The 16109-nt window shown below is 45.0% G+C and overlaps 1 protein-coding gene across 5 annotated transcripts in view; it reads right to left on the reverse strand.

The window, feature by feature from the left end:
- Positions 1 to 16109, reverse strand: part of ARL15 (ARF like GTPase 15) — a 328495-nt gene that overhangs the window by 181706 nt on the left and 130680 nt on the right. For 4 of the 5 annotated variants that reach the window (XM_077816839.1, XM_077816840.1, XM_077816837.1 and 1 more), the window contains 2 exons: positions 12428 to 12487; positions 8873 to 8950 (listed from right to left, as the gene is read on the reverse strand). In XM_077816839.1, the coding sequence (XP_077672965.1) occupies positions 8873 to 8950; positions 12428 to 12487 (138 nt within the window). The remainder of the gene's footprint in view (positions 1 to 8872; positions 8951 to 12427; positions 12488 to 16109) is intronic. The other variant, XM_077816841.1, reaches the window with a different exon arrangement.

Consider the following 16109-nt stretch of genomic DNA (forward strand, 5'->3'; position numbering starts at 1 on the left):
TGTGAGCATTACAAACACCACGTGCCTTATCCTGCAGTATTTCCAGAGCCACAAGAGGAGCTGCTACATGGAACACTAATGTCCTTCCAGCAGCTCTGCTGGAAGTCACAGAATGAAACAATTCCCAGTTTCTGCTGGCAGTTGCACAGCAGCTGAACATGGGGGAGCACAGTCTCTGGTCCCGAGAAACACACACTGACTGGTGGGATTGCACTGTTATGCAGTTATGGGATTGTGACCAGTGTTTGCCGAACTTTCGTATGCGCAAGACCACTTTCCGGTAACTGTTGTGGGGCTTTCCCCAGCCCTGCAGTGCAGGGACACTAAAACGAGACCTGCTCTGACAGTGAGTGGCCAACACTGTGTGGAAGTTAGCAGTGCCAGACTGCTACTGGTAAGAGGGGAATCAATTTGGAGTTGGAAAATCCACCGGGAGGGGGGAGGCAGGGGGTACGTTGTGATCCAAGTATGCAGGGCCATTAACGGCCTTTTGCTAAGAAGGGTTGTGACTCTGGGCAATGTGCAAGAAATACTGGATAGTTTTGCCACAATGGGGTTCCCTAACTGTGGTGGAGCAATAGATGGCACGCATATCCCATATCCATTGGCACCAGACCATCTTCCCAAAGAGTACATAAACAGAATACTTTTCAGTGGTGTTGCAAGTGCTGGTGGATCAGTAGGGCCATTTTACTAACATCAGTGTGGGATGGTCAAGAAAGGTCCATGACGCACGCATCAACACATGTCTGTTCAGAAAGCAGCGAGCAGTGAATTTCTTTCTGGAATGCAAAATAACCATTGCTGATGCTGAAATGCCAAGAGTAACCCTGGGAGACCCAGCCTACACCTTCCTCCCATGGCTCATGAAGCGATACACTGGACACCTAGACAGCAACAAGGATCAATTAAATAACAGACTGAGCAAGTGCAGAATTGTGCAGTCTGATTACTAGGTTACACCTCAGTGACAGCAATATCCCCACGGGATAGCTGTCTGCTTAATAATATCCGTGAAGCAAAGGGAGAAAAGTTTCCAGGGTGGGGCTTGGAGGTGGGTAGGCAGTCTGCTAATTTTGAGCAGCCAGATACCAGAGCTATAAGAAGAGCTCAGCCTGGAACACTGTGTCTCAGGCAGACTTTGAAAACCTGTTTCAGTAATGACCCTCAGTAATGTGTACCGCTTTTCTGTATTGTGCCTTCCCATAGTATGAACCTTGCTGTGACTGCTGGGTTTTTGTCTCCAACACATCCCCTCCATTGCTTCAGTTTCTCTGTCCCTCCTCTTCTCCCCCCCCTCCCCAATTTTAAATTAATAAAGACTCCTTCACTCGCAAGACATTGACTTTTATTGAACAAACATACTGTAACAAATCACAAATAGAATTTAACCTTGGACACATGGTGGAATAAAATTGGAGGGGAAAGACACATTCAGCTTGTCTTTAAAAGGGCAGTGGCCTTGCCTGTCACACATCATCTTATGTGCAGCTTTATTCTTAAGCTCCTCCCCCAGGGTTGAGTGGAAGGGATATTGCAATCCCGCCCCACCCCCCACTGCCACCTGGAACATTTGGGAGAGAGGGAGAAGGAATGTGGCAATGTTGGAATGTCGTTCTGCAGGGGCTATGGAGGGAGTCTAGCCTCAAAATGTTTCTCCTGAAGATGAACCAGATGCCTCAACATGTCTATCTGCTCCTTCAGAATCCCCAGCATCTCCTGCTGTGTGCCATGCTCATTCTCCTGGGCTGATCTCCTGCTCACCAGGTCCATGTCCAGTTTTTCAGAGAGAAAAATCCTCCACACTTTCTGCTTGGTGTCCACTGTCCCAGAGGCGTTCACAATCTCATTAAACATGTCATCATGCGTTCTCTTTCACCTTCGTTTTATCTGGGAGAGCCTCTCCACCAGTGTGGAGGAAGAGCTGAAGCCCACACTTTCAGCTCTAAGCCACGGAAAGCACAAAGCAACCACTGTCAATGTAGACTCAATGTCTAGTGCAGAGTTGCTATATAAAAACTCCCCTTATTTCACAGAAGTTTAAGGCAGAACATTTTCATTTACATAAGATATTCATTGACCCAGTTTGCTGTCTCAGCCATGGTGCATATGGCCTTGGGGCATGGGTGCCAGACCATCAGCAGCATTGGGTGGGCAACCCGAGGTGGACAGGGGGCCATCCCACCTCCCCTTTGTAACATGGGCATTGTTTGGAGAGTGGGAACCAAACTGCAAGCCTTGGCAGAGGCTGTGCTGGAGGAGGGGGTTTGCTTGCAGCAGCGAGTGGGCACCACAAAATTTCCCTTCCTCCCAATCTCCCCCCAGGTCCTGCTGCTGCTAGCCATCGCCCAAGGCTTGCTGATGTTAGCAACGCAGTATCTACACTGCTATTATGACAATCTAACAACATCAAATTAAGCACTACGCCTCTCGCGAAGGTGAAGTAATTAAGTCGACACAGCAGGCAAGTTATGTCGGCAGAAGGGATCTGTAGTTTAGACACATTCGTTATTAGATCGACATAAGGCAGTTTACATAAATTTAACGGTGTAGTATAGACCACCAGGCCTTCCAGCAATCCAGGAGTTCATGCACAAACAGCACAAGAGGCAAACCAGAATCTCGTGGGAGGATAATTTTTGGTGTGTGCTCCCTGTGTACTCAATAGATACAAAAACAGAAATACACATGTACATATTAGACAAAGTGGGTGAAGTAATACCTTTTATTGGACCAACTTCTGTTGGTGGAAGAGACAAGCTTTCGAGCTATACAGAGCTCTTGCTCAGTATTAGCAATTAGAGATGTTACCTCACCCACCTTGTCTCTAATATCCTGGGACCAACGCGCTTACAGCATATACATATTGTTCTATGAAGATTTATATTTTTGTTACTAAACAAGCTGCAGTTTGTGAAAATCATCTCTGCTTGCTTGTGTCTTCCTTCCATGTTTTTGTAGTGAGGTTAACTTGAGATTCATAGCTTCAATATTTTTCATAGCTGCTAACTGCGGCCTCCAGACCCCTTTGTCTCCCCCTTATTAATTACATTTTGAAAAAACTGTTAGAACAACATTATTTAGGTTGCAAATTTAAGCACTTGAAACTTAGGAAGTGCCAGATCTATGGTTGCCTGTGAAAACTAGTTTGAATTATGCTGCGGTCTTAAATTACATAATCAGATACTATTTTTTTTTTTTTTTTTTTTTTTTACAGGAAATCAGAGGAAATCTCAAAGATGATTTCATTTTTAAAAGAAAAAGATAAAAACAAATTCCATTATGTCAGTGGGTTCCCAAACTGGGGCGCGTCACCCTAGGGAGGCATGGAGGAATGTTTGGGAAGGAGCGAGGGGCCAGCCCCCACAGGGGGTGAGGAGGGAGTGCCATGCTTCCAGCCCCGCTCTGCCCCCAACCCCATTCAGCCCCCATTCCTGCTCCGCCTCCAGACCCTGCTCCATTCCCAATCGCAGCTCTGCCCTCATTCTCTCTCCGCCCCCAACTCCAGCTCCTGCCCCACTTCCGTCTTCAGCCCAAGCTCTGCTGCTGAGGAAGCCTTGGCTGTGCAGTTGGGGGTGGGGGGGGAAGCGCCATGCAGACAGATTCTATTAATGGGGGGGCTTGATTGGAAAAGTTCGCACACCACTGCATTATGTACAACTGTACCAAATAGCCACCCCCCCCCCCAAACAAACCATGCATCACTGGTAGGTGAAGAGTGTGAAAGCATGGACTGATTCCAATAGGGCTGCTCTGCAAATTACTGAGATAGGGACACTTCTTTGAGAAGCTGCCCTATTCCTAGTAGAATGGGCTCCACCCAGCACAGGTAGATGTAATCTAGCTACCTCATAGCATGTTTTAATACAATTAGACTCCCCCATTTAGACAATCTTTGGCTGGACACTGCCTGACCTTTAAACTTTTCTGCAAATGCTACAAACAGCTTGAGAGCTCCCCCAAAGGGTCTCATTCTATCAAGGTAGTATGAAAGAGCCCTAAAAGTGTCAAGGATGGGCAATTTGTCTTCCCTCTGGTGGCTTACGGAAGAAAACTGGGAATGGAGTGAAGGGGGGGGGTTAAGGGAAATCAGCCGATTCAAACAAAAACCTGACACAAATCTTGGATCAGAACTTAGCATGCTGCTTAAGCATTATCTTATCTCTGTGAAATATGGCATAAGGTGGACCAGCCACAAGAGCCTGAATTTCCCCTGCCTTTCAAAGTCTGCAGAGATAGATGGTATAAAGAGCAAGTTGCCAGAGGCTTAAAAAGGGGTCCCATTAAACCAATTAAAACTATGCTGAGGTTCTAAGATGGAGGGAGCTCCCTAACTGGGGGCAACACATTAATGAGGCCCTTGAGGAATCTTAGGATGGCAAAATGTATGACCTGAACAGTGGGATGTATTAATATTGCTGCTAAATATATTATGGAGCTAACCGATAGTCCAGAATATCAGGAAATCAGTTTTTAAGGTGACATTGTGCTGCCCAAATAGAAAACCTCTTTCATTAAGCTCAACAGGCCAGTCTACTAGAGTTTTTTTCTGCTATGCACCAAAATGTTTTGGGCTTCAAATGAATACTTTTTCCTCAATGGAAATTAACCAGCCAGCATCCACACTGCAACAATGCTGGGTTCAGGAGTAGAATCTGACCACAGTCCTATTAAATCACACAGGTAAGACAGGTTCTGTGACTGGGGGCTATGTTGACAGGTTCCTTATGTCTGAATACAAAAAACCATATGGGCCAAGCTGGCGCTAGTAGTATCATTACTGCTGAGCCCTGTGTGAGTTTCCTCAGGATGCTTGGTATTAATGGGATTTGTGGATAGATGTGCATGATCCCTGGTGTCCATGAGATGAGAAATGCACTGAACTTGGATCCTGGACTCAGACCTTCCCTTCCCAACCCCACCTTAAACAGAATGTTGATATTTCTCATTCTGAGCTGTAGCAAACAGGCCCATTGCTGGTTATCCCCACCTACAGAAGATGGTCTGCAGGGCAGAGTCCTTGACAGTCTACTGGTAGTTGTCTAAGAATTTCCTACTGATGTTCTGTAAGTCTGGTAGATGCAGAACCACTGATGAGTTTTGGTGACAAAGGCACCAGGTCCAAGATGAACAGCTACTTTGCAGAGCAGAAGTAGAAATGTTGTGAAAACTAGGCAAATAGCTAAGTTCTACGACACTTATGTGGAAGTCTTTTCTAGAGTCCAGAAGCCTTGGGTCTGAAAGTGGTCTAAGGGAGCTCCCCTCCCCTAGCTTTGAGGTATTGGTCCCCAGCATTTTGGAAGGCAGAGGTGGAAAAAGCGGTATTCCTTTGCACACCCAGCAAGGGTCCTTCCATGAATCTAATAATGAGAGGAATTCTAGTAAGACCTGAACCCTCATGTACATGTGATCATAGAACCACAGGGTTAAAAGGAACCAAAGGGTCATCTAATCTAACCCCCTGCCAAGATGTAGGATTTGTTGTATCTAAACCATCCAAGACAGATGGCTATCCAGCCTTTTGAAAACCTCCAGTGAAGCAGCTTCCACAACCTCCCAACGCAGTCTGTTCCTACCTGTAAGAACAGTAGGACAATGGAAGTTTTTCCTGAGGTTGAATCCAAATCTGCTATGGTGTAGTTTGAACCCATTGCATCTTGTCCTGCTGTCTGTGGCAAGAGAACTTTTCTCCATCTTTTTTATGGCAGCCTTTCAAATATTTGAAGATCACTACCATGTCCCCCCTTAATCTTCTCTTTTCCCAAACTAAGCATACCCAATTCCTTCAGCCTTTGCTCACATGGCTTGCATTCCATCCCTTTGATCGTCTTTGTCACTTACCTCTGGATCCTTTCCAGTTTCTCTACATCCTTTCTACACATTGCTGACCAAAACTGGACACAGTAATCTAGCTGAAGCCTAACCAGTGCTCAGTAGAGTTGTACTATCACCTTCCCTGATTTGCATGCTATGCCTCTGTTAATGCAACCTAAAATTACATTTGCTTTTTTTGCAATGGTATAGCATTGTTGACTCAAGTAGAGGTTGTGATTGATCACAACACCCAGAACCTTGTCAGCAGTGCTGGTGCCAAGCCAGTTAGCCCCCATTCTGTATTTGTGCATTTGGTTTTTCTTCCTTAAGTGTAGCACCTCACATTTGTATTTGTTAAATTACATTTTGCTGATGTCTGCTGCATAGATACAAAGATTTGCATGGCACAAAGGTGAAGTCTGGCATATTGTGCGCATGTTTAGTCTTGAGGGAAAAAAGGCGAGAGGAAGACCTGATAACAGTCTTCAAATATGATAAGGGCTGTTAAAAAGAGGACAGTGATCAATTGTTCCACTAAAAGGTAGAACAAGAAGTAATCAATTTAAACTGCAGGAAGGGAGATTTAGGTTAGATATTAGGAAAAACTTTCTAACTATAAGGATATGGAACATGTTACCAAGGCAATTTGTGCAATCCTCTTATTAGAGGTTTTTAAGAACAAGTTAGACAAACATTCCAGGGATGATCTAGATATACTTGATCCTGCCTCAACACAGAGGGATGGACTACTATTGAGGTCCCTTCCAGCCCTACACTTCTATGATTCTATAAGTGCACGAAGTCATATGACGCAGGAGTGAGATACATACTCTTACAGACATTTGTAATTGAGCCTGCAGCTGGGTTGATATGGTCTGCCATGGTCTCAAATCTCCCCTGTGCTAAGCAAGCTCTTGCTAATGAAGAAACTTACACAGCTCTTATACATTCTATTTTTTTGGGTTGGCCATCTATTCTGATAGTTTTCAGAGTAGCAGCCATGTTAGTCTGTATTCGCAAAAAGAAAAGGCGTACTTGTGGCCCCTTAGAGACTAACAAATTTGAGCATAAGCTTTCGTGAGCTACAGCTCACTTCATCGGATGAGCTGTAGCTCACAAAAGCTTATGCTCAAATAAATTTGTTAGTCTCTAAGGGGCCACAAGTACTCCTTTTCTTATTCTGATAGTAGTACTCATCCCCTGTATCCTCCAACGATGTTAGCCTTGATACTCCATTCATCCACTTCTTCGACAACAGTCGATTACTTTTCCTACACTGCCTCCTACGCATGGAATATCCTCTTAATTAGGATTCACCAATTCTGTTAATTCACTACTGTTCATCAAATCTCTCCTTCAGACTCTTCCTGCATTGTCAACAAGAAATGAGTTTGTCGTCAACAAACAAACGACCGTCCAAAATTAAAGCAGCCATGTGATCTTATTGTAACAACTTTGGTCCTTCCTCTACCTAAAATTTGTTACCCAATCTCAACCTCATTCCTTGAATGGTCACAATATTTCAGTGCTCCAAGATTTCATTATGAGCTTTTCCTTCATGGCCTGAAACACATACTGATGAAGCAAGGAGCAGAACTCCAGAGAAATGGTGCAGGGCTTGGGTGGACCATTGCTGGAAGAGGCTTAGAATTTGCCAGTAGAGAAAACCTCCTCCAGCCTCAATTGGGCAATCAAGAGGAATTTGATAATAAAACCTAGATCTTTCCATCTCTAATTAATCCTTCAAATCCATCCCAGTCTGGAAGTTACAAATATTTCAGCACAGTTTTCAACCCTCCATTTACAGAATGGTGGATTAAAAGACCAAATTAGATTCCTGTCTGTCTCTAAAATTACATGACTATATGGATGTGAATGTTATTTGATGTGATTATTCTGAAATGTGTTTATGGTCTTGATTTAGTTCCCAGTAAGTATCCACGTCTCAGGTACCACCAATAACGAGCACTGATTTTGTAAATATCATGAAGCCAGCAACCAAAGGAGCACACTGACTGAACTATCATCACTCCAGAAGTGGTGTCTCAAGATTATGAATAAGGCTTCTTGGTCAGACAACATGAAGAAGCTTGGCATTGGTGCTGCCCTGTAGTATCTGTACTGTGGATAAACCAAGGAGCTCAGTTTACCCAGGGAATTCACCAGCACTAAATACATTAATTAAAATTTTAAACAGCCAAAGTCAGCTTCTGCCCTTGCCATTTTTCCAGTCTCTTCTCTCCCCCCATTCTCTCATCTCCCACATTTTATACTGAATCAGGTGCAGTTCCTGCTTACAATACCATGCTAGGGCTTTGCTGGACCTCCAACTCCTCCATTTCATGGTGTACCTGAGTTAAGTGAGAGGGGGCTATTTATATCTGCACGGTAAAAGTACACTTTTGGGGCATCTGGGTTAACGAATGCCAAACCTCCTGAGTAGCCTAATCAAAGAAACAGATTCTCTGATTTATTTATCAAATTCAAAACTTAATGTCTTGCAACTTAAGAAGAAAAGAAATTACACAATTGCTATGTCAAAAGGGAAACTTAACTCTGGACACTGGACTTGGCAGGCAAATGAAGGAAGAACAGCTTTTCAATTATTTCAAGTATTTAAGTATTTGTGATTTTAAAGTCTCCACAGAGATTTTTCTTACTGATTCAAAATCTTATTTTTTTAAGCAAAACTTCTAATATTTCAGAAATTAGATTCAAAACCAGATTCAATGTACCAAGTTAGTATTGTTTAAAAATACAAACAATAATCTGTTCAGTTAAATGATGCAAGAGGTCAGGATATTCCATGAGTCAAGTAATCAGAAAACTTATCATGTTAATTCACTTTTTTGCAGTTTTTAAGAATCTAAAACAGTGTTTGATAAAAGGCAAATGTCTGCAAGAGAGCACAGCAAGCTTCGCTCTCTGTCCCAAACAAATACTAAAGAATGATGGAGTTAATGAGACCAGCAGCAGACAATATGAAAGTGGCTGTTTTTTCTATAACCTATAAATGAAATTTTTTTGTATAATTCTATAGAAACAGAGAAGCACAAACCTGGCTGTATTAGAAGCTCCAGGAGGTAACTAGAATGGTACAAACATGCACCACCTTCCACTACAAGGAGGAGTATTCCTTCAGCCAAACAAAAGGAATAGTACACAATCAGCATCTGTTTCACATAACTGCTTGGCTGCTGAAAGAAGAAATCTAAAAAAAGTATGAGTTTTAACAGTCAGTCCTTAAAGTATTTGAAATAAAACTTCATTGTGCTCAGGCAACTGGACAAGGCTTACAATTTTCCAAAGGCTAAGTTTGCAAGGCAATTTTAAATTAATTGAGTACATCACAAATTAAAATCTAAACAGAACTTTTCCCTTTTGACTGACATGCAGCAATGAATAGTGAACCTTTGAAGACCGATTCCTTTCAGCCTCTCCAGATTCTCAACATCAACTGCCCAGACAAGACTGCTATAGTACAGAAAACAAAACTCAGCCACAACATATTAGTGTTTGGGATGGGGGGTGGGGGGGAAGAGAATCTTACAAAACTAACCTAATACAGGCCCCTCTCCCTCAACATCAACAGCAGAAATTCCAGAACAAAGTTTAGCAGAGAAAGAGAAAAGTTACAAAAACTAAACTGGTAAGACCTATTTCTGTACACTGTTTATACCAGTACAGAAATGATGTGGTCTATTATATTCAGCAATTCTCCTCCACAAACAGAGAAAGGGGGAAAATATCAGGGGCCAACACTGCCTGACAGGATCAACATGCTGATGTGCTGCAATCAAGTCAAAAGTGTTGCAGTCTTCACAGTGCTTCTACACAAAATATAAACATATGTAACAGCTGCCCTGCATCTCTTTCCAAGTGAGGTCTTCACTTTTCAGCCCTCCAAAAAGCCCTACCACCTCTTAAAAGAATCTTCACCCTAATCCAACAGAAAACATCCCTCACACTTGGAAAAATATTAAAAATACCCAACCATCAGACTGGGCACTGGAGGCCTTGAGTCTAAATCAGTATCTAGCTACCTGCCATCTAGCTTTAACTGACTGCATTTAGACTCCAAAATTTGGTCCCAAGTGACTTTACTTTGTGACATTGGGAAAGAATTGCACAGCTGAATAGAACTCAGATGTCACTCAGGCACCATGGTGACAAGTACAATATAAATTCATAGACAAATGTGTCATAATTAAGCCTACAATTCTGTCATAGAGGTCATTGATTCCATGACTTTCTGGGACCTCTGACTTCTTCTGGGCCAGCCCGGGGCCATCAGAACAGTGGTCTCCAGCCCGCCAGAGCAGCGGCTGGAGTTGGGTCAGCTGCAAGCCCTGGCAGCACTCTGTTTGTCCCTTCTCTGACCCTCCCGCACCCCCCAGGTATTTTTAGTAAAAGTCAGGGACAGGTCGCAGGCTTCCGTGAATTTTTCTTTATTGCCACGACCTGTCCGTGACTTCTACTAAATATAACCGTGACTAAATCTTAGTCATAATCCCTATGCTATGCTCCAAACGCTAAAGGAGGTTGCAGCCTCCCTTTTGGGATGGATGACCAAGGCAAGACCATCAGCGTCTACAACAGGCGTGGACAAACTTTTTGGCCCAAGGGCCATATCTAGAAATAGACATTGTATGGCAGGCCACGAATGCTCACAAAATTGGGGCTGGAGTGCGGGAGGGGGTGAGGGCTCTGGCTGGGGACTCAGGCTCTGGGGTGGAGCCAGAAATGAGGAGTTCAGGTGCAAGAGGGAGCCCCAGGCTGGGACAGAGGATGGGGAATGGGGGTATGGGGTATGGGGAATGGGGTGGGGCTGAAGATGAGGGGCTTGAGGGTGCAGAAGGGTTGGGTTGGGACGGGGATCAGAGCTGGGGCAAGGGGGAGGGGCAAGGGGGGGGAGGAGGAGGGCTCCAGCTGGGGCTGTGAGCTCTGTGGTGGGGCTGAGGATGGGAGGGGTCTGGGGTGCAGAAGGGTGCTCCAGGATGGGACCGAGGAGTTCGGAGGGCGGGAGGGGGATCAGGGCTGGATTAAGGGGTTGGAGTGCAGGCGAGGTGGCTCGGGGTGCAGGGTCCAGGCAGCACTTACCTCAAGCAAAACCCAGAAGCAGCAGCATGTCCCCCCCCATTCCAGCTCCTACATGGAGGCACGGCCAGGCGGCTCTCCTGCCCTGTCCACAGACACTGCCCCTGCAGCTCCCACTGGTCACAGTTCCTGATCAATGGAACCTGCGGTGGCAGCGCTTGGGGTGGGGGCAGCATGCAGAGCCCCCGGCTGCTCCTATGCGTAGGAACCGAAGCAGGGACATGCCGCTGCTTCCGAGAGCCACGCGGAGTGGCCCCCAACCCTGCTCCCCGTCTGGAGCGGAGCAAGCCCCAAACCCCACTTCCCAGCGGGGGCTCGAGTGCTGGATTAAAACAGCTGGTGGGCCGGAAGCGGTCCGTACTTTTCCCACCCCTGGTCTACAACATCTGGGCCTACAGTAACAAAGAGGGGCTACTTTAAGTTTAATAAGTGTTTATCTCAGAGCTTCCTCAACAATAAGTTAAACTAGGAAGGAACCATGGATCTGATTTTGTACAATGAAAGACTTCCCTCTAGAACTCATCTAATTTTTCCATGACAGTCTTTAAGACAAGTAAGTTTAAGCCTTGTTGAAAGATTAATCCCTAAAAGTCAATTTGCTACTGTATTTATGTACCTACGGGAGTGAAGGGGGAAAAAAAAGATACAGACTATAAGTAGAAGTTCAGGGGAAAGACCAGAATTTTTTCCCCCAACTGAAAAATCTTCTCATTTTATTTTATTAATACAGCTACCTGTTGGCCAGCCAAGCCATCAACTTAGACGTTTGTTAGTCAAACTGACCCTGTAATAGACAAACTAGGGAGAGAAACTTTTTTAAAAATAGGAAAATGTACAACCGAAGTTGGCAGGGGGATTAGTGGGCAAGTAACTTACCTGATTCAAACTTTTTTTTTTTTTTTTTAATTGACTGGATTTCAAGTCATCTGTGTCCCCTTAATCCTTTGGAAATTGGCTACTCCTGAAATGTTTTACACCTCAAGGAGAGGACCATTTCTAGAGTAGAGGCTCAAATGTAAGTGGCTCTGCAACAAATGCTTCCTCTTACACATCATTATCTGCAGGTAACTAGTAATGGGGATAAGAGAGTACCTTTGATCTGTGTTGTCACTCTAGCAAGGCTACAATTTGGCCCTAAATTTATTATATTTATATCATGTACACTCATCCTTAGGGTTCAAGAGATTAAAAGACATGCCATGAAGTATAATCCAATTTATTTTATGAATTGGTTGCACATTCCTCAAGTTGTGATGCTTTGATATAGTCCAATGTATAAATGAATTTCAGTCACAAATTTTTCATTATTCTGACATTTAAAATAATTATGTGACAAAACAAGCAGAAATCTTAAATATTCCAGAGCCCGTATCTTTTACGAACTCCCTATTTAGTGTGCCTATAGTGAAGTAACCAATTAGTGGTGTTCTACTGTGGGGCTTAGATACTGTACCTTTATACAGTGAAATGAAAGTAAAATACCAATCAGATATGCAAGTGATTAAAAGTGTTATACCTCCAAGTTCTTTTACATTCAAGACGGCATTCTGGAATGGCACTGCTTTTATGCTAAAACCTAAAATTAGAAACAAAAAGTGTTAGAAACTTATTTGGTAAGGTATTTTGAAATAGACTGTATCCATTAAAACTATTATATTCACTGTGGTTTTAGATAGGCTACTCAGTCACATTAAATATAGATTGCATAGAACCAAATCAATGAATACAAGTAGACCTATAAGGAGGGCCCTACCAAATTCACGATCCATTTTGGTTAATTTCACAGTCATAGGGTTTTAAAAATGGTAAATTTCATGGTTTCAGATATTTAAATCTGAAATTTCACAGTGTTGTAACCATGGGGGTCACAAGCCAAAAGGTGGTCCCCGGAGAGAGGGGGGGCACGTCTCAGTATTGCCACCCTTACTTCTGCACTACTACCTTCAGAGGGCAGCTGCCGGCCAGGTGCCCAGCTCTGAAGGCAGCACCACTGCCAGCAGCCGCGCAGAAGTAAAGGTGGCAATACCATACCAAGACACCCTCAATTCTGCACTGCTGCTGGTGGCAGCGATGCTTTCCGAGCTGAGCTCCGACTCTGCAAAGCTTCCTGCAGCCGGGAGGTTCCTGGAGGTGGGTCTGATCCAGCCCTGGGAGCAGCCCGTGCAGGGAAAGAGGAAGTCCCGTCCCTCCCCAGCCCATCTGGGATTAGCAACTGGAGTCTGGTGCAAAGTAGGAGCCCCTGGCCAGGGGACTCCCAGCCCTGCCTCTCCCCAGCTCCAGGTCCAGCACTTGGCAGTTCAAGAGACCTTGGGTTGGCTGTAGGGAAAGGGCAGGGGGGTTATCACGGTGACCCCTGACCACGGGGCCCTGGGCAGTTGCCCACCTGTAAGGTTGACCCTTCTCCCCCCGCAGAAAATGATGACCTCCCCATACCATGCCACCCTCACTTCTGTACGCTGCTGGTGGCGGCGTTACCTTCAGAGCTGGGCTCCCAGCCAGCAGATGCTGTTCTCCAGGCACCCAGCTGTGTGAAATCTGGTTTCCCCTACAATAGCCAGATTTCACGGGGGAGATCAGATTTCACAGTCTCTGACACATTTTTCATGGCCGTGAATTTGGTAGGGCCCTACCTATTATCTTGCCAATATAACCTTTCTATAAGTAGGGATTTATTAGCTTAGCCACAGACACTCCATTCTGCTAATAACTCGTGCAACAAAGCATTACCCCCATCTCCCACATTCTTACTTAAAAGTGGTGTGGGAATGTAAGTCCAAAAAATAGAAATTGATAGAATACACATGCTTTTTGGCAATCCCCATTCAATTTTTTTTAATACTGAAACTGAAGTTTTGCATTATCATTAATAATATGAGGTAACCATTCTAGGATTTTTAACATAGAAAGAGACTGGGAAGATAAATTGAACTGCATACGTTGTTTTACTTAAGTATGCTTTTCTTGGTCACTCTTAATATTAAGGTTGATGAAGGGATATAAATTACGTAGTAGACATTACAACCCTGTTACACACATGAGTAGTATGTACTCTAGATGGTTAAACACTTCAGCAGGTGTTATGTATGTTTATAAGCCATGGATATAATCAACCTATTGACCGGTTGGACTAAATCTGTAACCATTTATTAACCTTAATATTAAAATATTGATTAATCATTTATTAGCCCTTTATAAACTATAAACAGAACAAGATCCCAGATGCATAGGAAGAAGCAACACACCTGAAGCTGCTCCAGGTGTCAATGAGTGGCATTCCAACCCAGCACACTGGGTCCCAAGCACCAGTCCGGTTAGGCCCAGCTGCCCCTGGCACCTCGGCACAATCTGCTGCTCTAGGCAGGTGCCTAGTTTGCCTAGAGCATCTTCTTGCCCCTAGTTAATAAGGGGGGAAAACATCTGGCTCCCACCAATTACTAAACATCAGCAGCTGCTGCCAGGCAGCAGCAGAGGAGCCCTATACACTGTTGGGGGTTTCCAGGAGTCTCACGGTGACCAGTAGGGCCTCAGTGAGGACAGGGCGAAGTCACCCCAGGATCTCAAAAATGCAGAAAGGGTGGCAGCAGCGGTGGGAGGCACCATAGGACCCAAAGAAGGCTTTTCCTTGGCCAGCGCTGGGTGAGTGGACCCTGTAGGAGCCTGGGGTTTGAGGACCAAACTGAACTCCTTCTCTCCCACCTCACTCATGTGCAGTGGGGAAGGGCAGCCAGGGAAACATATGGGGGTTTGGAGGAAGCTTGGAGTAGCAACAGTTTGAGCCAGAGGAGAAAAGCCAGGTGGTGCCTTGCAGAGGAGGCTGGACTAGGCCCCCTTAACACAGAATAATGAATTGGTGTCATCCACAGCAAGGGGGGGCACAATGGGGAACAGAGAGGCTGCCTGAGCTCTCATCCCACTGCAGAGCAAGTGCACGTAGGATGGGAGGAAGGCTGTCCAGTGTTACAGCTAGTATGGCAGCACCCTCTACTCACCAAAGAGTTGTGTGTTCCCTCTTACAAGGGGTGGGCAGATGGGTGGACTCTCACCACCACAGAGCTGTGAGGGGCAGGAAGGAGAATAGGGGAGATACAGGGACATTCCCACAGTTTGGAATTTCTTACAGGGATTCCCCAAATCCTAGAGTCCAGACACTGAAGGGTACATAAGCAACAGCATTGGCATTCTATAAGCTTTGCAGAGTTCTGGGACCAGGTCACAGCAGAGCAATGGGTCTCCCCAGCAGGCAGAATGTTACAGATCAAACACCTTTGATCCATCTCGCAGAAGGAACTTAGGGATGGGGCCACAGACCATTGATAGAGTTCCCTTTGTGAGGGGGGCATATGTATAGCGAGCACCTCTGTAGGTAACAGAAATTGGGGAAACTGAGGCACAGCTCAGGGCAACTGCAGCCAATACTCCAGTCGAAACTGGCAACGAAATTTGGAAAAACTGAGGCACAGTTCAGGGCATCTGAAGCTAAGATTCCAGCGTAAATTGAGGACCAACACTGGGGGGAAAAGGTACAGATCAGGGTTGTTATGGCCAAGGTCCCAGCAGATAATGAGAATCAAATGTGGGGAAACTGAGGCACGGCCCAGGATGGCTGTGGCCAAGATTCCCATGGAAACTGGATCACAGCCCAATGTTGCTACAGCTAAACCGCAACCAAAACTGGTGAAACAGGCACAGTATTCAAGCTATAGGTGCAGCAATTGGAAGGCTGCGATCTAAGACAAAGGACTTTTACAGAGAGTTGCCCTGGATACTGAGGGACACCTCAGGCATGGACCCTGACATGCAACACACTGAGGCAGGACAAACACCCACCCTCCCATTTATGGAATCAGAGTAGAATTGAGTTTCTTTAAGATCTAATGTGGGCATTATGCTAGTCGCCCTTTTTCCTTGGGGGCTGGGAAGGAATTTTTCCCTCATCACCAAATAGTCCTAGGTGGAGAGGGTTTCTTCACCTCCCCCACAGCAGGTCAGGGAGGTTAAGTTAATACAGCAGATATCCAGTGCAGGTACTTGTTATGGAAGGGACACTGATTGGATAAAATTGATTGGAAGGGGATTTAAAGGAAAGCACCCCCACCCCTTCAGGAAGCTGGGGAAGGGGAGTTTGGGGCTCCTAACTTTAGTATAGCACACACAGTATCAACATGTTTACACACGCAATATCTTTGAAGGGGTTTGGT

Source organism: Eretmochelys imbricata, chromosome 5, assembly GCF_965152235.1.
Source record: "Eretmochelys imbricata isolate rEreImb1 chromosome 5, rEreImb1.hap1, whole genome shotgun sequence".
Lineage (NCBI taxonomy): Eukaryota > Metazoa > Chordata > Testudines > Cheloniidae > Eretmochelys > Eretmochelys imbricata.